Source organism: Acinonyx jubatus, chromosome X, assembly GCF_027475565.1.
Source record: "Acinonyx jubatus isolate Ajub_Pintada_27869175 chromosome X, VMU_Ajub_asm_v1.0, whole genome shotgun sequence".
Classification (NCBI taxonomy): domain Eukaryota; kingdom Metazoa; phylum Chordata; class Mammalia; order Carnivora; family Felidae; genus Acinonyx; species Acinonyx jubatus.
This window is the reverse complement of record NC_069389.1, coordinates 45,740,655-45,762,459: the sequence shown is the minus strand read 5'-3', so window position 1 is coordinate 45,762,459 and position 21,805 is coordinate 45,740,655. Positions and strand designations below refer to the sequence as shown.

The window sequence follows — 21,805 nt, the reverse complement described above, 5'->3', positions numbered from 1 at the left end:
GAGAAAGTAGCACAACACTTTCTAGGGCTGAAAGAAAAGAAATGTCAGTTCAGAATTCTATATCAAACAAAAACATCCTCCAGGAATGTAGGGGACATCAACACATTCTCAGATGAAGGAAAACTAGGATAATTTTTCACAAGTAGCGCTACTGTAAAAGGATGGCTAACGGTATCCATCTGTACAAAAAGGCAATGATAAAAGGAGAAATATTGGGAGGAGCTTGGGAACATGGCAGAATAGGAGGACCCAGAGCTCACTCCATCCCACGTTTCAACTAGATACCATCCGCATCCAAGTTAATAAATTGGAGAGTGATCTAAAGACCAGCAGAACAAACTCCACAACTAAATATAGAGAAGAAGCTGCATTTGAAAGATTAGGAAGGTCAGAAAGGTGGAGTGAGGCTGCCCACCGAAGGGAGGGAGCTGCATGCACAGAGAGGACAGAGGACCTTCACACCAGGGAATTTCCACAGGAAAAAAATAATCCCCATTGCTTTTGGCTTTAAGAAACAGAGGAGCAGAATTCCGTGAGTTTGTAAAATCTATGGGACTTGGAAGCTGGAGCTTCAAAAATCTGTTTACTGGGGCACCTGGGTGGCTCAGTCCATTGAGCCTCCAATTCTTGATTTCAGCTCAGGTCATGATCTTGCAGTTCCTGAGTTTGAGCCCTGCATTGGGCTCTTCACTGACAGTGCGGAGCCTGCTTGGGATTCTCTCTCTCCCTCTCTCTCTGCCCCTCCCCTGCTCTCGCTCTCTCTCTCTCTCAAAATAAATAAATAAACTTTAAAAAAGTACTACAAGTCTCCTGAGTCAACACTGAGCCAACTGAGAGGGTGAGTGACAGTCGGGTTGCTGCCCTTAAGGAAACAGCAGGCTGGGTGGAGAGGCAACATAAAAACAGCAGTTTACACAGCTCTAGAGGCAAATAGGAGACAGATATGTTCATATTTATTTCTGAGCATGTTGGGAGACTTCAGAAATGAGGGAGCTGGCAGGTGCCACTTTCCTCCCCTACCTCCCAGCATAAGCACAGAGACACCTGCTGGAGGCAGGACTGCACAGACATTTGGTACCTAACCCACTAGCAGTGCAAGGACTTGCCCACTCCAGGCCTGCTGGCCTCAGCCCTGGGCTCAGGGCAGATTTTATTAAAGCTGAGTAGGTGCCCCACCCAGCCACCAGGTGCACAGCTGCCACCGAGCACCAGGCATGTCTGCCATGCAGTGCTTAGCTGCGTGGCCCCAGGCACACTTGTGTGTTCCTAAGCCACGTGCCCCCAGTCACCTTTGTGTGTCTGCCCAGCCAAGCGTCCATAGGCACCATATTGCACCATGTCCACCATGCACTCCTGGCTGCTATTGTATGTGTGGTTGCCCAGGGCACAACCCCTAGCCACTGCAGCACTTAAAGAAATCTGACCCAGCACACATTTTGCTAATACTGTCTCCCTGCTCCCATTCTCTGGTGGGCATGCCCCCCCCCCCACTCCAGGCTGGCCTGCTTGGGTCCCACTAACACCACAGGGAGCAAGTACAGCCCACAACAGGCAGAGAGTCAGTGCAGACGACTACATGGAAAGGAAAAGTGACTCAGACACAACAGCAGGGCATAAGCAACATACCTAGGATACTGTCCTAAAGTACCAGATTCTGTGAACAGGGGACCTCCACCACAGGGCACTCCAGGACTGAATCTTCATAAATTCACTATTTTCAAGAACAGAAGACGCAACTGCCTTTCTTAACACAGAGAAATTGATACAGAGAGGCAGACAAAATGAAGAAACAAATTTATCCCAAATGAAAGAAATGATAAGTCCACAGCCATAGATCTAAGCAAAACAGATATAAGTAACATGCCAGATAAAGAAATTAAAGCAATGATCATAAGGTTACTCACTGGACTTGAGAAAAGAGTGGAAGACATGAGTGTGACACTTCACACAGAGATAAGGAATGACATAACAACGATAAAGGGCACAATAAATGAGATGAGAAACACACTTGATGGAATGAACAGCAGGATGGGAGAAGCAGAGGAACAAATTAGTAACCTAGAAGACAGAGTAATGGAAAGTAATCAAGCTGAACAAAGGAGAGAGAAAAGAATTATGCAAAATGAGAATAGACTTGGGGAACTCATTGACTCCATTAAATGTACTAACATTTGTATTATAGGAGTCTTAGAAGAAGAAGAAAGAGAAAGGTGGTCAGAAAATTTATTTGAATAATAGCTGAAAACTTCCCTAATCTGCGGAAAGAGATATTCAGATTGAGGAGGCATAGAGAACCTCCAACAAAATCAAGAAAACCACACCAATACCAAGACATATTGTAATTAAATTTATAAAATATAGTGATAAAAAATCTAAAAATAGCAAGACCAAAGAAGTCATTAACTTACAAGGGAAAACCCATAATTTTTCAATAAAAATTTAGAAAGCCAAAAGGAAGTGGCATGATATATTCAAAGTGCTGACTGGGAAAAATCAGTAGCCAAGAATACTCTATCCGGCAAGGTTTTCATTCAGAATACAAGGAGAAATAGAGTTTTACAGACACACAAAACTAAAGGAGTTTGTGACCACTAAACCAACTCTGCAAGAAATATGAAAAGGCATATTATGAGTAAAAAGAAGATACCAAAAGTGACAGTATAGAGGTAGGAAACACAAAAGCAGTAAAAATGAATTTTTCTGTAAAAAATAAGGAACTCAAAAAAATGATATGCAATATAATAACATATACATAAAAGTGAGGAGGGAGAAAATGGTTCAAACATAAATGACCATCAACTTAATATAGACTGCTATATGCAGAAGAGGTTATATACAAACCTAATGGTAACCATATATGAAAAACCACTAATAAATATACAAAGAATAAAGAGAAAGAAATCCAAATACAGCACTAAATCAGCAAAACGTGAAAGAGACAAAGACAGGAAAGGATCAGAGAACATCTTCAGAAACAACCAGAAAACGTAATAAAATGGCAATAAATACATACCTATCAATAATTACTTTGAATGTAAATGGATTAAATGCTCCAATCAAAAGACATAGGGTGGTAGGGAGGTGGGTGGGAGAGTGGGCTAAATGGGTGATGGGTGTTAAGGAGAGCAGTTGTTGTGATGAGCACTGGATGTTATATATAAGTCATGAATCACTAAATTCTACACCTGAAACCAATTTTACCATATATTTTAACTAGTATTTAAATAAAAACTTGAAAAGAAAAAAACATAGGTTAGCAGAGTGGATAAAAAACAAAACCCATCTATATGCTGCCTACAAGAGACCCATTTAAAAATTTTTTTACATTTATTCATTTTTGAGAGACAGAGACAGAGCACAAGTGGGGGAGGGGTAGAGAGAGGGAGACAAAGAATCTGAAGCAGGCTCCAGGCTCTGAGCTATCAGCACAGAGCCCGACGTGGGGCTCAAACCCACAGACTGGGGGATCATGACCTGAGCCGAAGTTGGATGCTTAACCGACTGAGCCACCCAGGCAACCCTCAAAGAAACCCATTTTAGACCTAAAGACACCCACACATAGAAAGTGAGAGAGGGTGGAGAAACATCTATCATGCAAATAGATGTCAAAACAAAGCCAGGGTAACAATACTTCTACCGGACAAAACAGACTTTAAAAGAAAGACTGTAACAAGGGAAAAAGGAAGACACTATATAATAATAAAGAGGACAATCCAACAAAAAGATATAACAATTGTAAATATTTGTGCAACCAAAGACAGGAGCACCTAAATACATAAAGGAACTAATTCGGAATAATACAATGATAGTATGGGACTTTAACACCCCAATTATGCCAGTGGAGAAATGATCTAAACAGAACATCACCAAGGAAACAATGATTTTGAATCACACTAGAACAGATGAAATTAAAAGATCCATTCAAAACATTCCATACTAAAATAGCAGAATACACTTTCTTTTCAAGTATGCAAGGAACATTCTCCATAATAGATCACATATTAGGCCACAATAAAATCTCAAAAAATTCAAGATCAAAGTCATACTTTGCGTACTTTCTGACCACAATGCTATGAAAGTAGAAGTCAACCACAAGAAAACATCTGGAAAGACCACAAATACATGGAGGTTAAATAACATGCTACTAAACAATGAATAGGTCAGCCAGGAGATAAAAGAAGAATTTAAAAAGTACATGGAAACAAGTGAAAATGAAAGCACGATAATCCAAAAGTTCGGGATGCAGCAAAAGTGGTACTTAAGAGGGAAGTTTATAGCAATACAGGCCTACATCAAGAAACAAGAAAAATATCAGATAAACAACCTAACCTTACACCTAAAGGATCTAGAAAAAGAAGAACAAACAAAACCTAAAACTCCAGAAAGAAAGAAATAATAAAGATTAGAGCAGTAGTAAATGATATAGAAACCAGAAAAATAATACTAGAGCAGGTGAGTGAAGCCAGGAGCTGGTTCTTTGAAAAGATCAATAAAATTGATAAACCTCTAGCCAGACTTACCCAGAAAAAAGAGAAAGGTCTTAAATAAATAAAATTACAAACGAGAGAGGAGAAATAACAACCAAAAACACAGAAATATGAACAATTATGAGAGAATATTATGAAAAACTATATGCCAACAAATTGGACAACTAGAAGAAATGGATAAATTCTCAGAAACATATAAACTACCAAAACAAAAACAGGAAGAAATAGAAAATTTGAATAGATCGATAACCAGAAAGAAAATTGAGTCAGTAATCAAAAATTCCCCCAACAAACAAAAGTCCAGGACCATATGGGTTCACAGGCAAATTCTACCAAACATTTAAAGAATAGTTAGGAGCACCTGGGTGGCTCAGTCCATTAAGTGTCTGACTCTTGATTTCAGCTCAGGTCATGATCTCACAGTTGTCAGATCAAGCCCCACATTGGGCTCTGTGCTGGGATTCTCCCTCTTCCTCTCCCTTTGCCCCTGCCCCACTCATGTGCTCACTATGAGAGAAAGAAAGCAAGCAAGCAAGTAAGAAAGAAAGAAAGAAAGAGAATAGTTAATGCCTATACTTTTTGAACTATTCCAGAAAATAGAAAAGGAAACTTTCAAATACATTCTATGAGCCCAGTATTACCCTGATACCAAAACCAGTTAAAGACACCACTAGAAAAGAGAACTACAGGCCAATATCTCTTATGAATATAGACATAAAAATCCTCAACAAATACTAGCATACCAAATCCAACAACACATTCAAAGAAATCATTCACCATGATCAATGGGATTTATATCTGTGTTGCAAGGAGTGGTTTAATATTCACAAATCAATCAATGTGATACATCATTAAAAGGATAACCATATGATCATTTAAATAGATGCAGAGAAAGCATTTGACAGGGTACAGGATCCATTTATGATAAAAACCCTCAACAAAATAGAGTTAGAGAAAACATACCTGAACATGATAAAGGCCATCTATGAAAAACCTACAGTTAACATCATCCTTAATGGGGAAGAACTAAGAGCTTTTCCTCTAAGGTCAGCAACAAGACAAAGGATGTCCACTCTTACCACTTTTATTCAACATAGTACTGGATGGTCTAGCCACAGCAATCAGACAACAAAAAGAAATAAAAAGAATCCACATCAGTAAGGAAGATGTAAAACTCTCACTGTTTGCAGAGGACGTGATACTATATATAGAAAACCCTAAAGGCTCCACCAAAAACTGCTAGAACTGATAAAGAAATTCAGTAAAATCACAGGAATCAAAATCAATGTACAGAAATCTGTTGCATTTCTATACACCAATAATGAAGCAGCAAAAAGAGAAATTAAGAAAATAATCTTATTTACAATTGTACCCAAAATAATAAGATTTGGTTAGGAATAAGCCTAACCAAAGAGGTGAAAGAACTGTCCTCTGAAAACTATAAAATACTGATGGAAGAAATTGAAAATGTCATACAGAAATGGAAAGACATTCCATGCTCCTGGATTAGAGGAACAAATATTGTTAAAATGTCTTTACTACCTAAAGCAATCTACACATTTAATGCAATCCCTATCAAAATACCAACAGCATTTTTCACATAGCTAGAATAAACAATCCTAAAATCTGTATGGAACCACCAAAGACCCTGAATAGCCAAAGCAACCTTCAATAAGAAAAGCAAAGCTGGAGGCATCACAATTCCAAACTTCAAGTTATATTACAAAGCTGTAGTAAATCAAAAAGCATAGTACTGACACAAAAATAGACACATAGATCAATGGAATAGAATACAAAATTCAGAAATAAACCCACAATTATATGGTCAATTAATCTTCACCAAAGCAGAAACAATATACAGTGGAAAAAGTCTCTTCAACAAATGCTACTGGGAAAATTGGGCAGCACCATTCAAAAGAATGAAACTGGACCACTTACTTATACACAAAAATAAGTTCGAAATAGATTAAAGACCTAAATGTGAGACCCAAAATCATAAAAATCTTAGAAGAGTACACATGCAGTAACTTCTTTCACACTAGTCGTAGCAACTTTTTTCTAGATATGTCACCCGAGGCAAGGGAAACAAAAACAAAAACTATTAGGATTACATCTACATAAAAAGCTTCTGCACAGCAAAGGAAACAATCAAGAAAACTAAAAGGCAACCTCCAGAATGGGAGAAGATATTTGCAAATGATATATTTCATAAAGGGCTAGTATCTAAAGTATATGAAGAACTTACAAAACTCAACACCCAAAAAACAAATAACCCAGTTATTAAATGGGCAGAAGACATGAACAGACATTTCTCCAAAGAAGACATCCACATGGCCAATAGACACATGAAAAGATGCTCATCAGGGGAATGCAAATCAAAATTACAATGAGATGTTACTTCACACCTGTCAGAATGGCCAAAATCAACAACACAGGAAACAATAGGTATTGTCAAGAATGTGGAGAAAGATGAACCCTCTTGCACCATTGATGGGAATGCAAACTCATGCAGCCACTGTGGCAGGCAGTGTGGAGGAGGTTCCTCAGAAATTTAAGACTAGAACTCCTTTACAATCCAGCAATCTCATTAATGGACATTTACCCAAATGATACAGAAACACTAATTCAAAGGGATACATGTACCCTTTTGTTTATAGCAGCATTATTTATTATAGCCATTTTATGGAAGCAGCCCAAGTGTCCAACAATCAGTGAATGGATGAAGATGTGGTGTGTATGTTTGTGTGTGTGTGTGTGTGTGTGTGTGTGTGTGTGTTTAATATTGCATTGGATTATATATTGGAATATTATTCAGCCCTAAAAAGTAATGAAATATTGCCATTTGCAATGATACCAATGAAGCTAAAGAGTATAATGCTAAGCAAAATAAGTCAGAGAACGACAAATACCATATGGTTTCACTCATGTGGAATTTAAAGAACAAAACAAACAAGGGAAAAAATTGAAAGAGAGACATAGTCCAAGCAAGAAACAGACTTTTCACTACAGGGGATAAATAAACTCATGGTTACCAGAGGGGAGGAAGTTGGGGAGATGGGGATGGAAATTAAAGAGTGCACTTGTGATGAGCACAGGGTGATGTATGGAAGTGTTGAATCATTATATTGTACACCTGAAACTAAAATAACACTGTATGTTAAGTAACTGGAATTAAAATAGACAGTTAGAAATAGAAGGATTCTTGTAACATCAGGAAGGAAATACAATGGAAAGAACAAAAATGTAGATAAATACAGTCGTCTTTGCTTTTCTTGAGTTTTCACAGTTAAAGCAAGACTATCACTGCTTAATGTGGTTCTCAATGTCTGTAGAGAAAATATTTAAGACAATTGTAAGTGGGGAAGGTTAAAGGGACATAACAGGTCAGGTTTTTATACTTCACTTGAACCAGTAAAATGTCAACACCAGTAGACTTTGGTGAGTTAGGTGTAAATAATGCAGTGCCTAGAAAATGCACTGGAAAAGCTGTACACAGAGAAACACTCAAAAACACTATAGATAAATCAACATGAAATTCTAAAATAAGGACATGTAACCTATAGAAAAGGGAGAAAAAGAAAGCAGAGATAGGAAAATGGAGAGAACAAACAAAACAAATGATAGACTTAAGCTCTAACATATCAATAATTACATTAAATTTAAGTGTTCTAATTACACAAATTAAAATACAGACATTGACCCATTGGATAAAAATCATTACCCAATTATATGTTGTCTACAAAAAAATTCACTTCAAATATAAATGATAGAGGTATGTTGAAAGTAGAAGGATGGAAAATTATATATCATGAAAACATTAATGAAAAGAAATCAGGAAGGGCTGTATTAATACCACATAAAATGGACTTCAGAGCAAAGCAAATTGCCAGGGAAAGAGAGGCACATGATATACTGGTAAGAGGGTCAATATACCAAGAAGACTAGCAATCCTAAATGTGTATCACCAAACAGAGCCACAAAATATGTGATGCAACAACTGAGAAAACTTAAATGAAAAAAAGGCAAATCCCCAATTATAATTAGAGACTTCAACTCCCCTTTCAATAATGAATAGAACAACTAGACAGAAAATCATCAGTAATATAGAACTCAACAACCATCAATTGATTCTTAATATAACATGCAGCAAGAGCAAAATGCATGTTCTTTTCCATGCCCACAGAATATATACCAAGATGGATCATATCCTGGGCCATAAAACAAACCTGAATAAATTTTAAAGAATTAAAACTATACAGGGTATATTCTCAGACCACTATGAAATCAAATTAGAAATCAACAACAGAAAGATAACAGGAAAATCTAGAAATACTTGGAAGATAACAAAGCACTTTTATCCAAACCTTGGGTCAAATAGCAAAACTTTTTTTAAAATCTTTTTTTAGTGTTTTATTTATTCTTGAGAGAGAGAGAGAGAGAGAGAGCGTGCACAAGCGGGGGAGGGGCAGAGAGAGAGGGAGACACAGAATCCGAAGCAGGCTCCAGGCTCCAAGGAAAGCCCAATGCAGGGCTCGAACTCACAAACCGTGAGGCCATGACCTGAGCTGAAGTCGGACACTTAACCAACTGAGCCACCCAGGTGCTCCCAAATAGCCAGTCTTAAGGGAAAGAAGGAAAGACGTGGAACTAAATGAAAATAAAAATACAGCATATTAAAATCTGTGGTATGGAGCTAAATTTCTGAAAAGGAAATTTATAGTCCTAAATGCTCAAATTAGAAAAAGGGATAAATTTCTAATCTGTCCTCTGAATTTTCACCTCAAGAAACAAGAAGAGGAGAAAGCTAAACCTACAGCAAACTAAAATGAAGAAATAATAAAGAGCAAAGGTCAGTGGAATTGGAAACAGAAAAATAACAGAAAAATCAGTGAAACAAAAACTTGATTCTTTGAAAAAAACAATGAAATTGATGAAATTCTAGCAAGACCACAATAAGGAAAATAGAGAATACACAAATTACTAATATCAAGAATGAGGCAGGAGATAACACCACAGTGCCTACAGACATCAAAAGGATTATATGGGAATACTGTAAACAACTCTACACATAAATTTGACAACTTAAACAAAATGGATCAATTCTCAAAATTACAAACTACCAAAACACACCTGATATGAAATAGATAATTTGAATAGCCCTGTAAATATTAATAAAATTTAATTTAAAATTTCCCAAAAAAGAAATCTGACTGAATTAGTTTCACTAGAGAATTCTACCATATTTTTAACAAATACTTAACTGTCAAATCACTATGTTGTATACTTGAAACTAATAGAACATTGTATGTCAATTATATTTCAATAATAAAATTTTATATTATTTTTTAATTTTTATTTATTTTTGAGAGAGAGAGACAGACAGACAGAGCATGAGCATGGGAAGGGCAGAGAGAGGGAAACACAGAATCTGAAGCAAGCTCCAGGCTGTGAGCTGTCAGTGCAGAGCCCAACGACAGGCTTGAACTCATGAACTGTGAGATCATGACCTGAGCCGAAATCAGACTCTCAACCTATTGAGCCACCCAGGCACCCCTAATTTTGTTAATGTAATTTCTACAGCCAACATGGGGATTGAACTCATGACCCCAATATCGAGAGTTGGATGCTGTACCAACTGAGCCATCCAGGCACCCCTTGATAATTATTTTTTTTAAAAAAGAGTAGATAGAGACTGTCTCATAAATCTTTTTATTTCCAGCAGTGCTTTGCACAATCAGGCACTTATTGTGGACAATAAATATTTAAATTAAATTAAAAAGAATTACCATCAATTCTACACCATCTTTTTCAGAAAATAGGAGAGAACACTTCCCAAATCATTCTACAAAGCCAGTATTACCATGATACTACAATCAGATAAAGACAGTACATAAAAATAATACTTCACATCAATATCCTTTGTCAATATAGATGTAAAAGTTCTTAACAAGGTATTAGTCAATAGAATTCAGCAATATATAAAAAGAATTACACACCATAGTAATTTGGTAGGGTATGTTCTATTTTGCAAAACTAGTTCAATATTTGAAAAATCAGTCTATGTAATCCACCATACAAACAGGATAAAGAAGAAAAATAATATGGTCATCTCAATGGATGCAGAAAAATATTTAACAAAATTCAACAACCATTCATGAAAAAAAAACTCCCCAAAAAACTAGGAGTAGAGGTGAATGCCTATAACTTGATAAAAAAACATCTACAAAAACCCTTCAGCCAACATTACACTTAATGGTGAAAGATTAAATGTTTTTCTCCTAAAATTAGGAGCAAGTCTAGTTATGCCCTACTGCAGCTCTTCAGCATAGTACTGGAAGTTCTAGCCAGCACAAGAAGGCAAGAAAACGAAATAGAAGGCATACAGATCAGAAAGGAAAAAATAAAACTGTCCCTAATTGTAGATGACATAGCTTATGTAGAAAATCCCAATTGACAACAAAACTGCTAGAACTAATGAGTGAATTCATCAAGGTTGTAGGATATACAATAAACATACTAAAATGAATTCTATTTCTATACACTAACAATCAATATGGGGCACTGAAATAAATACAATACCATTTATAACTCCTCCAACAAATGGAGTACTTAGGTATAAATTTAACAAAAGATGTTCAAGATCTGTATGCTGAAAATTATAAAATGCTGATGAACGAAATTGGTGAAGACCTACATAAATGGAGAGACATAGATCTCCTTGAATTGGAAGATTCAACATAGTAAAAATGTCAATTCTCCCCAAATTGATATACAGGTTTAACACAATTCCTATCCAAATCCCAGCAGGATTCTCTGTAGATATATAGAAGATTATTTTTTTAAGTTTATTTATTTTGAGAGAGGGACAGTGCAAGCAGGGGAGAGGCAGACAGAGGGAGAGAGAGAGAATCCCAAGCAGGCTCAGCACTGTCCACACAGAGCCCAGTGTGGGGCTCAAACCTACAAACTGTGAGATCATGACCTGAGCCGACATCAAGAGTTGGATGCTTAACATTTATATGGAAAGACTTAGGAATTAGAATATCTAAAACATTTTTTGAAAGGAAATAAGTTGGGAGGAATCACTCTACCTTGATTACAAAACTTACCATGTAGCTACAATAATTAAGACTGTGTGGTGTTGGTAGTGGTATAGACACATAGATTAGTGGAACAGAATAGGGAACCCAGAAATAGTCCCATACAAGTACAGCCAACTGATTTTTGACAAAGCTGCAGAAGTACTTCATTTTAACAAATGGTACTAGATCAATTGGACATCAGTAAGTGAACAAATACCACATATCTAGACTACTATCTAAAATATACAAAGAACTCTCAAAACTGAGCATTATGAAAACTGCCCAATTGAGCATTATGAAAATTGTCCAATTAGAAGATCAGCAAAAGAATGCTGACATTTCACTGAAGAAGATATACATGGCAAATAAAGACATGAAAGGATGTTCAACATCATTAGCCATTAAAGAATTACAAATTAAGGGGGTGCCTGGGTGGCTCCGTGGTTTAAGCATCTGACTTTGGCTCAGGTTATGATCTCACGGCTTGTGGGTTCAAGTCCTACGTTGGGATCTATGCTGCTGACAGCTCAGAGCCTGGAGCCTGCTTCGGATTCTGCATCTCCCTCTCTCTCTTTCTGTCTGCCCTTCCCCCACTCACGTTCTGTCTCTGTCTCTCTCTCAAAAATAAATAAACACTAATAAAATTTTTAAAAAAGAATTGCAAATTAAAGCCACCATTATATATAACTACATACTTATCACAATGGCTAAAATTAATAATTTTATTCATTTGGATTGGATGTGGAGAAACTGGATCACCCATAAACTGTTGGTAGGAATATAAGATGGTACCACCACTCTAGAAAGTAATTTGGCCATTTCCTTTCAAAACTTAAAATAGACTTACAATGCAACCTAGCACTTATACTTTTGGGCATTTATCTCAGAGAAAGGAAGATTTATTTTCATGCAGGAACTTATACACAAATATTCATAGCAGCTTCATTCATAATAGCCACAAACTGGAAGAACCCAGATGTCCTTCAAAAGGTGAATGGTGAAACTGTGGTACATCCATACCATGAAATACTACTTGGTAAAAAAACAAAAAACAAAAAACGTATTGATACATGCAACAACATGGATGGATCCCAAAAGCATTATGCCAAGTGCAAATGCCAATCTCAAAAGGCTGCATACTATAGGAGTCCATTTATTTAACATTCTCAAATTGACAAAATTGTAGGGATGGAGAACAGATTAGTAGTTGCCAGGGATTAGAGATGGTGCTGGAGGGTGTTGGGTGTGACCATAAAAGGGGTAGCATAAGGGAGATCTTTGTGGTAATTGAATAGTTCTGTATCTTAACCTACTGAGCCACTCAGGCGCCCTGAATACTTCTGCATCTTGATTGCAGTGGTGGTTGCACAAAACTACATGTGACCTAGAACTATCCACACAATTATACCAGTGTCAGCTTCTTAGCTTTGATATTATAATTGTTTTAGATACAATCTTTGGGGGAAACTGGGTAAAGGGTACATAGGACCTCTCTCTACTATCTTTGCAACTCCCTGTGAATCTATATTTCAAATTAAGTTTTTTAAGAAGAGCACTCTCATGGTGGTGGAGCATGCGTATGAGGTAGACTAGACAGAATGAAGGCAGGGACAAGTCTCCAGAATTGTTGTCAGGTGAAAGATGATGAGATCTGAACCTCTGTACTATTTGTTGTGATGAAGACAAGGGGACAGATAAAAAAGGATGATAAGGTAATAGAATCAGCAGGACCTTGGCAATATCCAGATGTGAAGCAGGTAAAGGATAGTGTGGACTCTGGGATGACTTCCAGGTTTCTAGCTTGGGTAATTGAGTAAATGCTGGATGTCTTCAGTAAAACAGGCCATAGCTTAAGAGCCTGAAGTATACTAGAAGTAGACAGAAGTCATGTTTTCCTTGTCTGTTAAACCTTCAAAAATCTAAAAGATATTTTTTTGAGAATTTTTTGAAATTCTTTAAAGTCCTTTAGAGTATCCCACAATCTGTTATGAAGCCAGATATTTATGTAATTCCTCCTTGGACTTCTTTCCTTGCCTAGCCTAGTACATTTACTTAAATGGGTTTCAACATAATTAACTGTGTGACTTTGAGCCTTTATTTTTTCAATGAAAAAAGAGCACTGTGTTTTATGATAATGTAATTACAATACTTCTCTCTCGGGATTAGAGTTCTGAGTTTTGAGAAGTAAATGACATTTACATTCATATGTAAAGTACCTAACACATATCAAACATCTATTAAGTGCTGTTCCTACTGATAACAATAAAAATTCTAATGACAAAAAATAAAAAGATGTTGAAATGGGACAGATCCTGTCACTTGCGGCCAGAAATTTTACAGAAATGCTCAGGAATTTGCTAGAGCCTGTTTTTCCTCAATTTCTGTTTTCTAGTTCCTTCAGTGATCCTCAAAGAGTGGTCTGCCTATAAAGGGAAGTCACCTCAAACCCCCGAGCTGGTGTCTGCACTGACGTTTCGGGAATGGACTTGCCCAAATCTCAAGAAGCTCTGGCTCGGCAAAGCAGTGGAGGACAAGAACAGAAGGATGCGGGCCTTCCTGGCCTGTATGAAGTCAGATACCCCCAGTATGCTCAATCCAGCTAATGTCCCAACCCATCTGCTGCTCATGTGCTGCGTACTCCGGTAAGCCATGGGACAGGGAAGTGACCGGTTTAGTTCTCTTTTACTTTTGTCACATTTTCTTTAAGCATGTGTTTTTATGGTGTTTGGGGATGGGGAGGTTATCGTTTGAAGTTCAGCTTAGAATTCAGAAACGCTGAAATTGATTGCCATGATAGTTTCTTCAGTTCATGATCCTCTGTCATCATCAGTTCATTCATGACCTGCATGAACTTTTATATTTGGTTTTATATTTGGCTTTTGTCTCCTTCAGTCTTTATTCATGATCTTATTCACTTCTCTTCTCTTCCCACATTCACCCACTCTTGGGTATTTGGTGTGTGTCCTTCCATGCCATTTGCCATGTATTTATTTAGACATATGTGTATCCATGCATAGTCTATAGTGTTGTTTGTATATGTAGATTTTTTCTTTTTGTTAAAAGTTTATTTTTTATTTTTATTTATTTTGAGAGAGAGAGAGAGAGAGAGAGCAAGCAGGGGAGGGGCAGAGAGAGAGGGAGACAGAATCCCAGGGAGGTTCCGTGTTGTCAGTGCAAAGCCCGATGCGGTGCTCGAACTCACAAACCAGGAGATCATAACCTGAGCTGAAATCAAAAGTTGGGCACTTAACCGACTGAGCCACCCAGGTGCCCCGATTTTTTTTCCTTTTTTTTCAACATGAAAGATATTGTGCTGTACATATCATTCTATTTCTTTTTTTTCTACTCAGTGTTATTTTTGATATCCATCCATACTCCTACATGGTTCATTCCTCATAACTGCTGGATTATGTTCCTTCATATAGTAATGTCACAGTATTTTATTTATTGATTTCTAGTTCTTGGGTATTATAAACAGTGCTACAGGAAATCTCTTCATAGAAGTCTTTGTTTCTTTATGTTCCTGTACCAGTTTATCTGAAGTATATACTCAGGAGTAGAATTCCTGGATCCTATAAAATATGCATATAGGTTTTTCACCCAATATTGCCATGTTGCTCTAGATCGTATTCATACTAATCTAGTCCTGTGAACAACACATAAGGGCTTCTATTCTTCATAGTATTGCCAGTACTGATATCATATAACTTCTTAACTTTTGCTAGTCCAGTGGGCTTCAAGTAGTATCTTTGATTTTAATTTGCATTTATTTGAATACAGATGAGGTGAGCTTCTATTTTATACAGATTAACTACTTGTTTTCTCATTCTCTGAAGTGCCTATTTATTTACCTTGCAAATTTTCTTTTAGGTTACTTGTCTTTTTCTTGCCAATTACAGAAGTTTCTTGTCAAATGTGTGTGTGTATACATATACATATATAGCAAATATCATTTCTATATCTGTGTGTATATCAAATATATTTTCCAGTCACAGTTTTTCAAAACTATATACAATGTCTTTGTTGAACAAAAGTATTTCCTTTTCACCAATATTTTTATTGCTATAACTTCACACACACAGAACAGTTGGAAGAATAGTGTGATGAACACTCATAAGCCCACCACTCAGATTCTATAATTAATATTTTACTAAACTTGCTTTATCCTATATAAGCGGCCATCTGTCCTTCTCTAGTCATCCATTTATCCAGCATTTTCAGTGCATTTTCAAGTAAATTGCAGATATCATGTACTTCATCCCTCACCAAGAAATATTTAATTTTGGTTTTGTCAAACACTTTTCAAATTGTACCCTTGTGGTGTATGCTTTTGGGATCTTATTTAATAAATTCTTCCCTACCCCTGGGTCATAAAGATAGTTTTCTACATTTTTTAATGTTTGTTTATTTTTGAAAGAGACACAGAGTGTGAGTGGGGGAGGGTCAGAGAGAGAGGGAGACAAGAATCTGAAGGCAGGCTCCAGGCTCTGAGCTGTCAGCACAGAGCCCAATGCAAAACTCAAACTCACGAACAGTGAGATCAGACCTAAGCTGAAGTCAGATGGTTAACCAACTGAGCCACCCAGGCACCCCAATACTTTTCTACATTTTTAATAGTTTTATAACGTTGCCTTCCATGTCAGGTCTTTAATTATAGTAGGTATCTATTCTATATATGCTGTAGGCAAGGATCTGATTTTATTTTCTTTACATAATAAGCTAGTTTTCCCAACTCCATTTATTAAATGATCTTTTCTTTCCCCACTGATGTATATTACCACCTTTCTTGTGTACCATGTTTCTATATATGCATTAGTCCATTCCTGAACTCATTTTTTTCCATTGTCTATTTGAACTCTGGCCAGGATCACATTGTTTCAATTATGATAGGTTTTTAATTTGCCTTAATATCAGATAGGACAAATCTCTACTCTGTGCTTTCTTGTTTCAGACATGTACTAATTATTTCTGAATCACGTGATCTTTATTCTAATACATGTAATTTAGAATTAGTCCAGTTTCCACACTATCTGGTTGGGTTTTTTGGTGTATATTTTTGTCAATAAATTCAATTTATAGATTAATTTGGGGACAGTTGACATCTTTATCATGTTAAGGGTTCCCATCCAAAGATCATAGTTTACCCATCCCTTTATTTAGGTCTCTTCCTTTATGTCTTAGTAGAGTTAATTTGTTTCCATAGAGGTCTTCTGTGTTTTAAAGTTCTGTACTTGATATATATTGTTGTGATTATGGATGACAATTCTGTTTTCTGTTACACTTTCTGATTGTTTATTTGCTGATATATAGGAAGTAAATTTATGTACAGAGAAGTCAGTCTCTACAAGGCATCAGAGGATTATAAAGCATTGAGCTTTGAAATTGGACAGACTTTAGTTTGAATTCTGGCTCTGCAGCTTTTCAGTTTGGATAAGTCACTTTAACCTTTAGAATATCCATTCCCTCAACATAAATGGGTATAATAATCCTTATTTCTCAAAGCTATTTGAGGATTGAGGTAATAAATGTGGAGGCCCTATCACATAATAGATGCTTCATATTTGTTAATTTTCTAACTGCCTTGAGATTAAAATTGGTGATGTAAGTCTTACCAATAGGAATAATGACAGGATTCATTCCTCCTAACTTCTAAAATGTTCTTGGGCCACAGCCCTGCATTGTCCATATTAACTCTGGAATTACATGTTTTGTTTACTTTTATTCTCAGAAGTACAGTACTAGCTCATTTTTCCATGTATTTGATTCTCTAGGTTTTTTTGGGAACACCTCCAGGGACATGAAAATAACAATGGCTTATGAATAGCTATAATAGCTATCACAAGACAAGGCTGTAATGGTCTAAAAGGTTCCATATGCTTTCCCTGAAAAGAACCCCCTAGCTTCCTGCTCAACCTACTTATTCTTAATATATACACATTTCTGACAATTTGGCTATCTGATTTCCTAGTGTACGGCAGATCAGAAGTGGCAAATTATAAGGGACATGAGACAAGGAGTAGGACCTATTCTTAGAACCAGCCTCAATGACAGTAATGAAAAGTAATAGCTTAAAAGCTGCCTAAAAGCAGAGGAAAAGATATAAAGATTACTTTTAAAAAGACCTAAGAACCCATTTAGTGTAGGGGGAAACTGCCCTGTATAAATCAGTAACCCATATAAGATCATTAGTAAAGCACAAGGCAATAATCAGTGTTCATAAAATCATCAAGAACAGGTTCTATAATATTACATGTTATGTACCTGGCAGTGTGCTAAGTCAGCCCTTTCTGTTCAGTGCTACTAATCTTCATAATAGTGCTAAAAACTAAATATTATTTACCTCCATTTATAGTTGAGGGAACAAAGGCTCAAAGAGAAGTGACTTGTGCAAAGGTTACATAGCTAGTAATGGGTAGTGCAAGAGTTGGAACCCAAGTCTCTCCAACTCCCGATTCCTATGCTCTTTAAAAGACAAAATGGCAGGAAAATAATCTTAAAGATTAACATAAAATCTAAACTTCTCAGTTTAGCTGAGAAATAGAACAGAAGTAGAACCTGAAATTTGACAAGGTCATCCTTCTAGACCTTGTGTAACATTGAGGAATCTTTTCTGAGAAATAATTTAATTCTATTAGGAAGCAGTGTGTTTGTTATCAGCTCTAATAGGGCATTGGAGTTAACCAAGTGCCATCCTGATATGTAAAGAGTAAAGACTTGTTTTTGTTCGCTTGACAGAATAATTCCGAAGTTTATTCGGAAAAGCAAATGGATAAGAATAGCTTGGGATTGAAAAACAAGAGCAATCTTGGCTCAAACAAAGAAAAATGTTTTAGAAGCTTACACTAAAATGAATTGTTACTGGCATAAAAATTGACAGGTTATTGTTTTAGAGCAGATTAAGATCCTAGACACGTGATAACTTAACATGATAACTTAAAATATGGTAAAGGAAGCTTCACAAATCAATGAGGAATAGATGAAGTTTTAAATAATTGTTGAGAAAATTGTATTGGTATTTGGAGAGAAAACATCAAGTTAGGGCCTCGCCTCTACTAAATTCCAGATGGATTTATTATAGCGATAAATGTAAAGGAAAAAAGATAAAACATAGAATAAAAACTAAGCAATGATTTAACTGATCTTGAGACAAGAAAGGAATTTTTTTAATGAAAAATAAATAAAGAAGCTTCAAGTCCAGGGCAGTATCAAAAACAATAGCAATATCAGGGAAGGCCAGCACCTCTGTTTCCAGTGACTGCCATACACCATGCTAAAAATTTGGGAGATGTGGGCAACAAGACAATCATAAAGGGCTTTGATAAACTGCTTTATATTCCTGGAGATCTAAGATGTACATGCATAGGGCTTATATACACACTCAAAAGAAACTGGGAGAAAGTCCCAATTATATATGCCTCCTAGGCTGAACATGAGACTTGCACAAGGTAAAAATCAAAGCGCAACTTATAACTGCCTAAAATTTTAATGCATGCCGCAATCTACACTTAGATCCCCTTGGCAAAAATGGAAGCTTTATTGGCTCAAGATGTTTCTGCACAACCTTTGACTAATCGTTGGCTGATCAATAAGCTATGCTGATCCAAGAGAGATGCCTAGAAAATTAGGCTTAAAAATGAAATAAAGAGTTAAAAATAAAAACAAAAATCTAAGCAGGGATATCAAGCCACCCACTGAAGGAGGGACAGGCTCTCCAAAATTAGTCTAGACATGTCACTAAACAAACAAAGCACCAGCAACAACAATTCTTGGAGAGAGTTGCTACAATATATTATTGAAACCGTCCACTGTCCAAAAAAATTGTAAGATTTGCAAAGAAATAATAATGTGTGGCTAATACACAAGCAAAAAGCACTCAATAGAAATGGTCTTGAAGGGAATATGGCTGTAGGACATAGTAAGTAAGGACTTTTAATCACCTATAATAAATACATTCAAAGAACTAAAGAAAACCATATTTAAAGAATTAAAGGGTTCTACTCCTGAAACCAGTACTACACGGTATGTTAACTAACTTGAATTTGAATTTATATAAATAAAAAATGTTGATAACAGTGACTATCAAATTGAGAATAGCAATGAAGAGATAGAAATTCAAAAAGAAACCAAATAGATATTCTGGAACTGAAAAATACAATAGTTGAAATGAAAAATTAACTTGAAGGAAAGGGCTGAATAGCAGTTTTGAACTGAGAGAAGAAAAAGATCAGTGAATTCGAAGGCAGATAAATAGAGATTACCCAATCTGAAGAACAGAATGTAAAAATGAAAAGAGACCTATAGGATATCAGACATAGCAACATATGCCTAATAGGTGACCCAAGAGAAAGGGGGATGGTTAAAAAAATATGTGAGGAAATAAGAATTGAAAACCTCCCAAATTTGATGAAAAACATAAACCTACACATCCAAGTTCAAAAACTCCAAATGTCAACTCAATGATCCACACTTAGGGGCGCCTGGGTGGCTCCGTCAGTTAAGCGTCCGACTTCAGCTCAGGTCATGACCTCACGGTCCGTGAGTTCGAGCCCCGCGTCGGGCTCTGTGCTGACAGCTCAGAGCCTGGAGCCTGCTTCGGATTCTGTGTCTCCCTCTCTCTCTGACCCTACCCCGTTCATGCTCTGTCTCTGTCTCTGTCTCAAAAATAAATAAACATTAAAAAAAAAAAGATCCACACTTAGACACTGTTAAAAGACAAACACAGTCTTGAAAGAAGCATGAGAAAAACAATGTATCACAAAGGAATCAGAAGAAGATTAACAATAATCAAAAGGTAGAAGCAACCCATTTACACTGATGGATGCATTGATAAAATGTCATATATACATAAAATGGAATATTATTCAGCCTTAAGAAGGAAATTCTGACACATGCTACAACATGGCTGAACCTTGAAGACATTATACTTAAGTGAACTAAACCAGTCAATAAAAACAAATATGGTGTGATTCAACTTATATGAGGTACTTAGAGTAGTCAGATTCAGAAATAGAAAGTAAAATGGTGATTTCCAGGGGTCTGCAGTTGGGGGAATAGGGTGTGTTTAGTGGATATGAGTTTCAAGTTGGGAAGAATAAAAAGTTATGCATATGGATGGTGGTAATGGTGTAAATGTCCTTAATGTGCTTAATGCCACTGCAAATGTACACTGAAAAATTATTAAAGTGGTAAATATTATGTGTATTTTATCTCAAGGAAAAATAAAAAAGGAACACAAATGGTGGGACTTCCAGAAGGACAGAGTAAGGAGGTAGACAAACCCTCTTTCCGGCAAAATTACAACTTGTGAAAACTATTTTTTTTAATCATTTAACCCTTAGGCATATATAGCCAAGAAGAAAAGGGCTCCTTCTCCTCCCAGCTCTTCTTCTTGGGTTATGGTTTCGCCTGGGAAAGATAATATTACCATTTCTCATCAACTCCAGCCCTATGTCCAGGTAGGCATGGTAAAGAGGATCACCCACCAACCCCCCACTCAGGGTAGCCAGAAGAATCTAGGCATAAGAATGAGGAGCTCCACACCTACCCAAAGGGACTGTTTTTATTTGGAGCAGAGCATGGAAAATTCCATGCCTAACAGCATGTCAAGAACATAGGTATCTTGATGATGAGTAGTTTAGAGGAGGCTGGTAGTTCCATGATATGAGCAGAACACCAGGGCATCCAGAAGTTTTATAGAGAAAACAAGAGAAAGAAACCCTAAGAGGGTTTTTTTCCCTCTTGGAGAAAGACAAGAAGAACCCTCCTAGGATTACAGTAAACTCTGGAGATCAGGAAAGGTGTGTGCATATCCTAGATGGCACCCACTCAGGAGGAACCAGAACAGGACATGGGACAGACTTCAGAGCATTCCCCAAACCACCCAGAGACCATCAATACAGGACAGATGCCTCACTGGCACAAGCAATAGAAATACCACCTCTGACCAAGCATCAGCTGAACAATAAGCTTCTCTGACCCAGAGGCAACTCCTAGGAAGCCAGATTTAAAACTAAAATAAAACTCATCATTCCAGACTGGAAGATTGTGAATACCCAAAGCTATGCTTTCTCAGCAATACCCTAAGAAGGAACCTCCAAACTAATTATCCCTCACTGAATGTGGGGCAAAAATGTGTAAATTTCCTGAACTATGATAGCAGCCTTATTCCACACACATATATTCAACAGTAAAAGGTAAAAATCTAACTGGCTAAGAAGACTTAAGCATAACCTTTGA

General features: G+C 36.7%; 1 protein-coding gene across 1 annotated transcript in view; it reads left to right on the top strand.

Annotated features, from left to right (window-relative positions):
* The window catches only part of FAM120C (family with sequence similarity 120C), a 115,357-nt gene that overhangs the window by 58,832 nt on the left and 34,720 nt on the right, over nucleotides 1-21,805 (top strand). Inside the window, exon 10 of the mRNA XM_027053535.2 lies at nucleotides 13,962-14,211. Coding sequence (XP_026909336.2) covers nucleotides 13,962-14,211 — 250 coding nt within the window. The remainder of the gene's footprint in view (nucleotides 1-13,961; nucleotides 14,212-21,805) is intronic.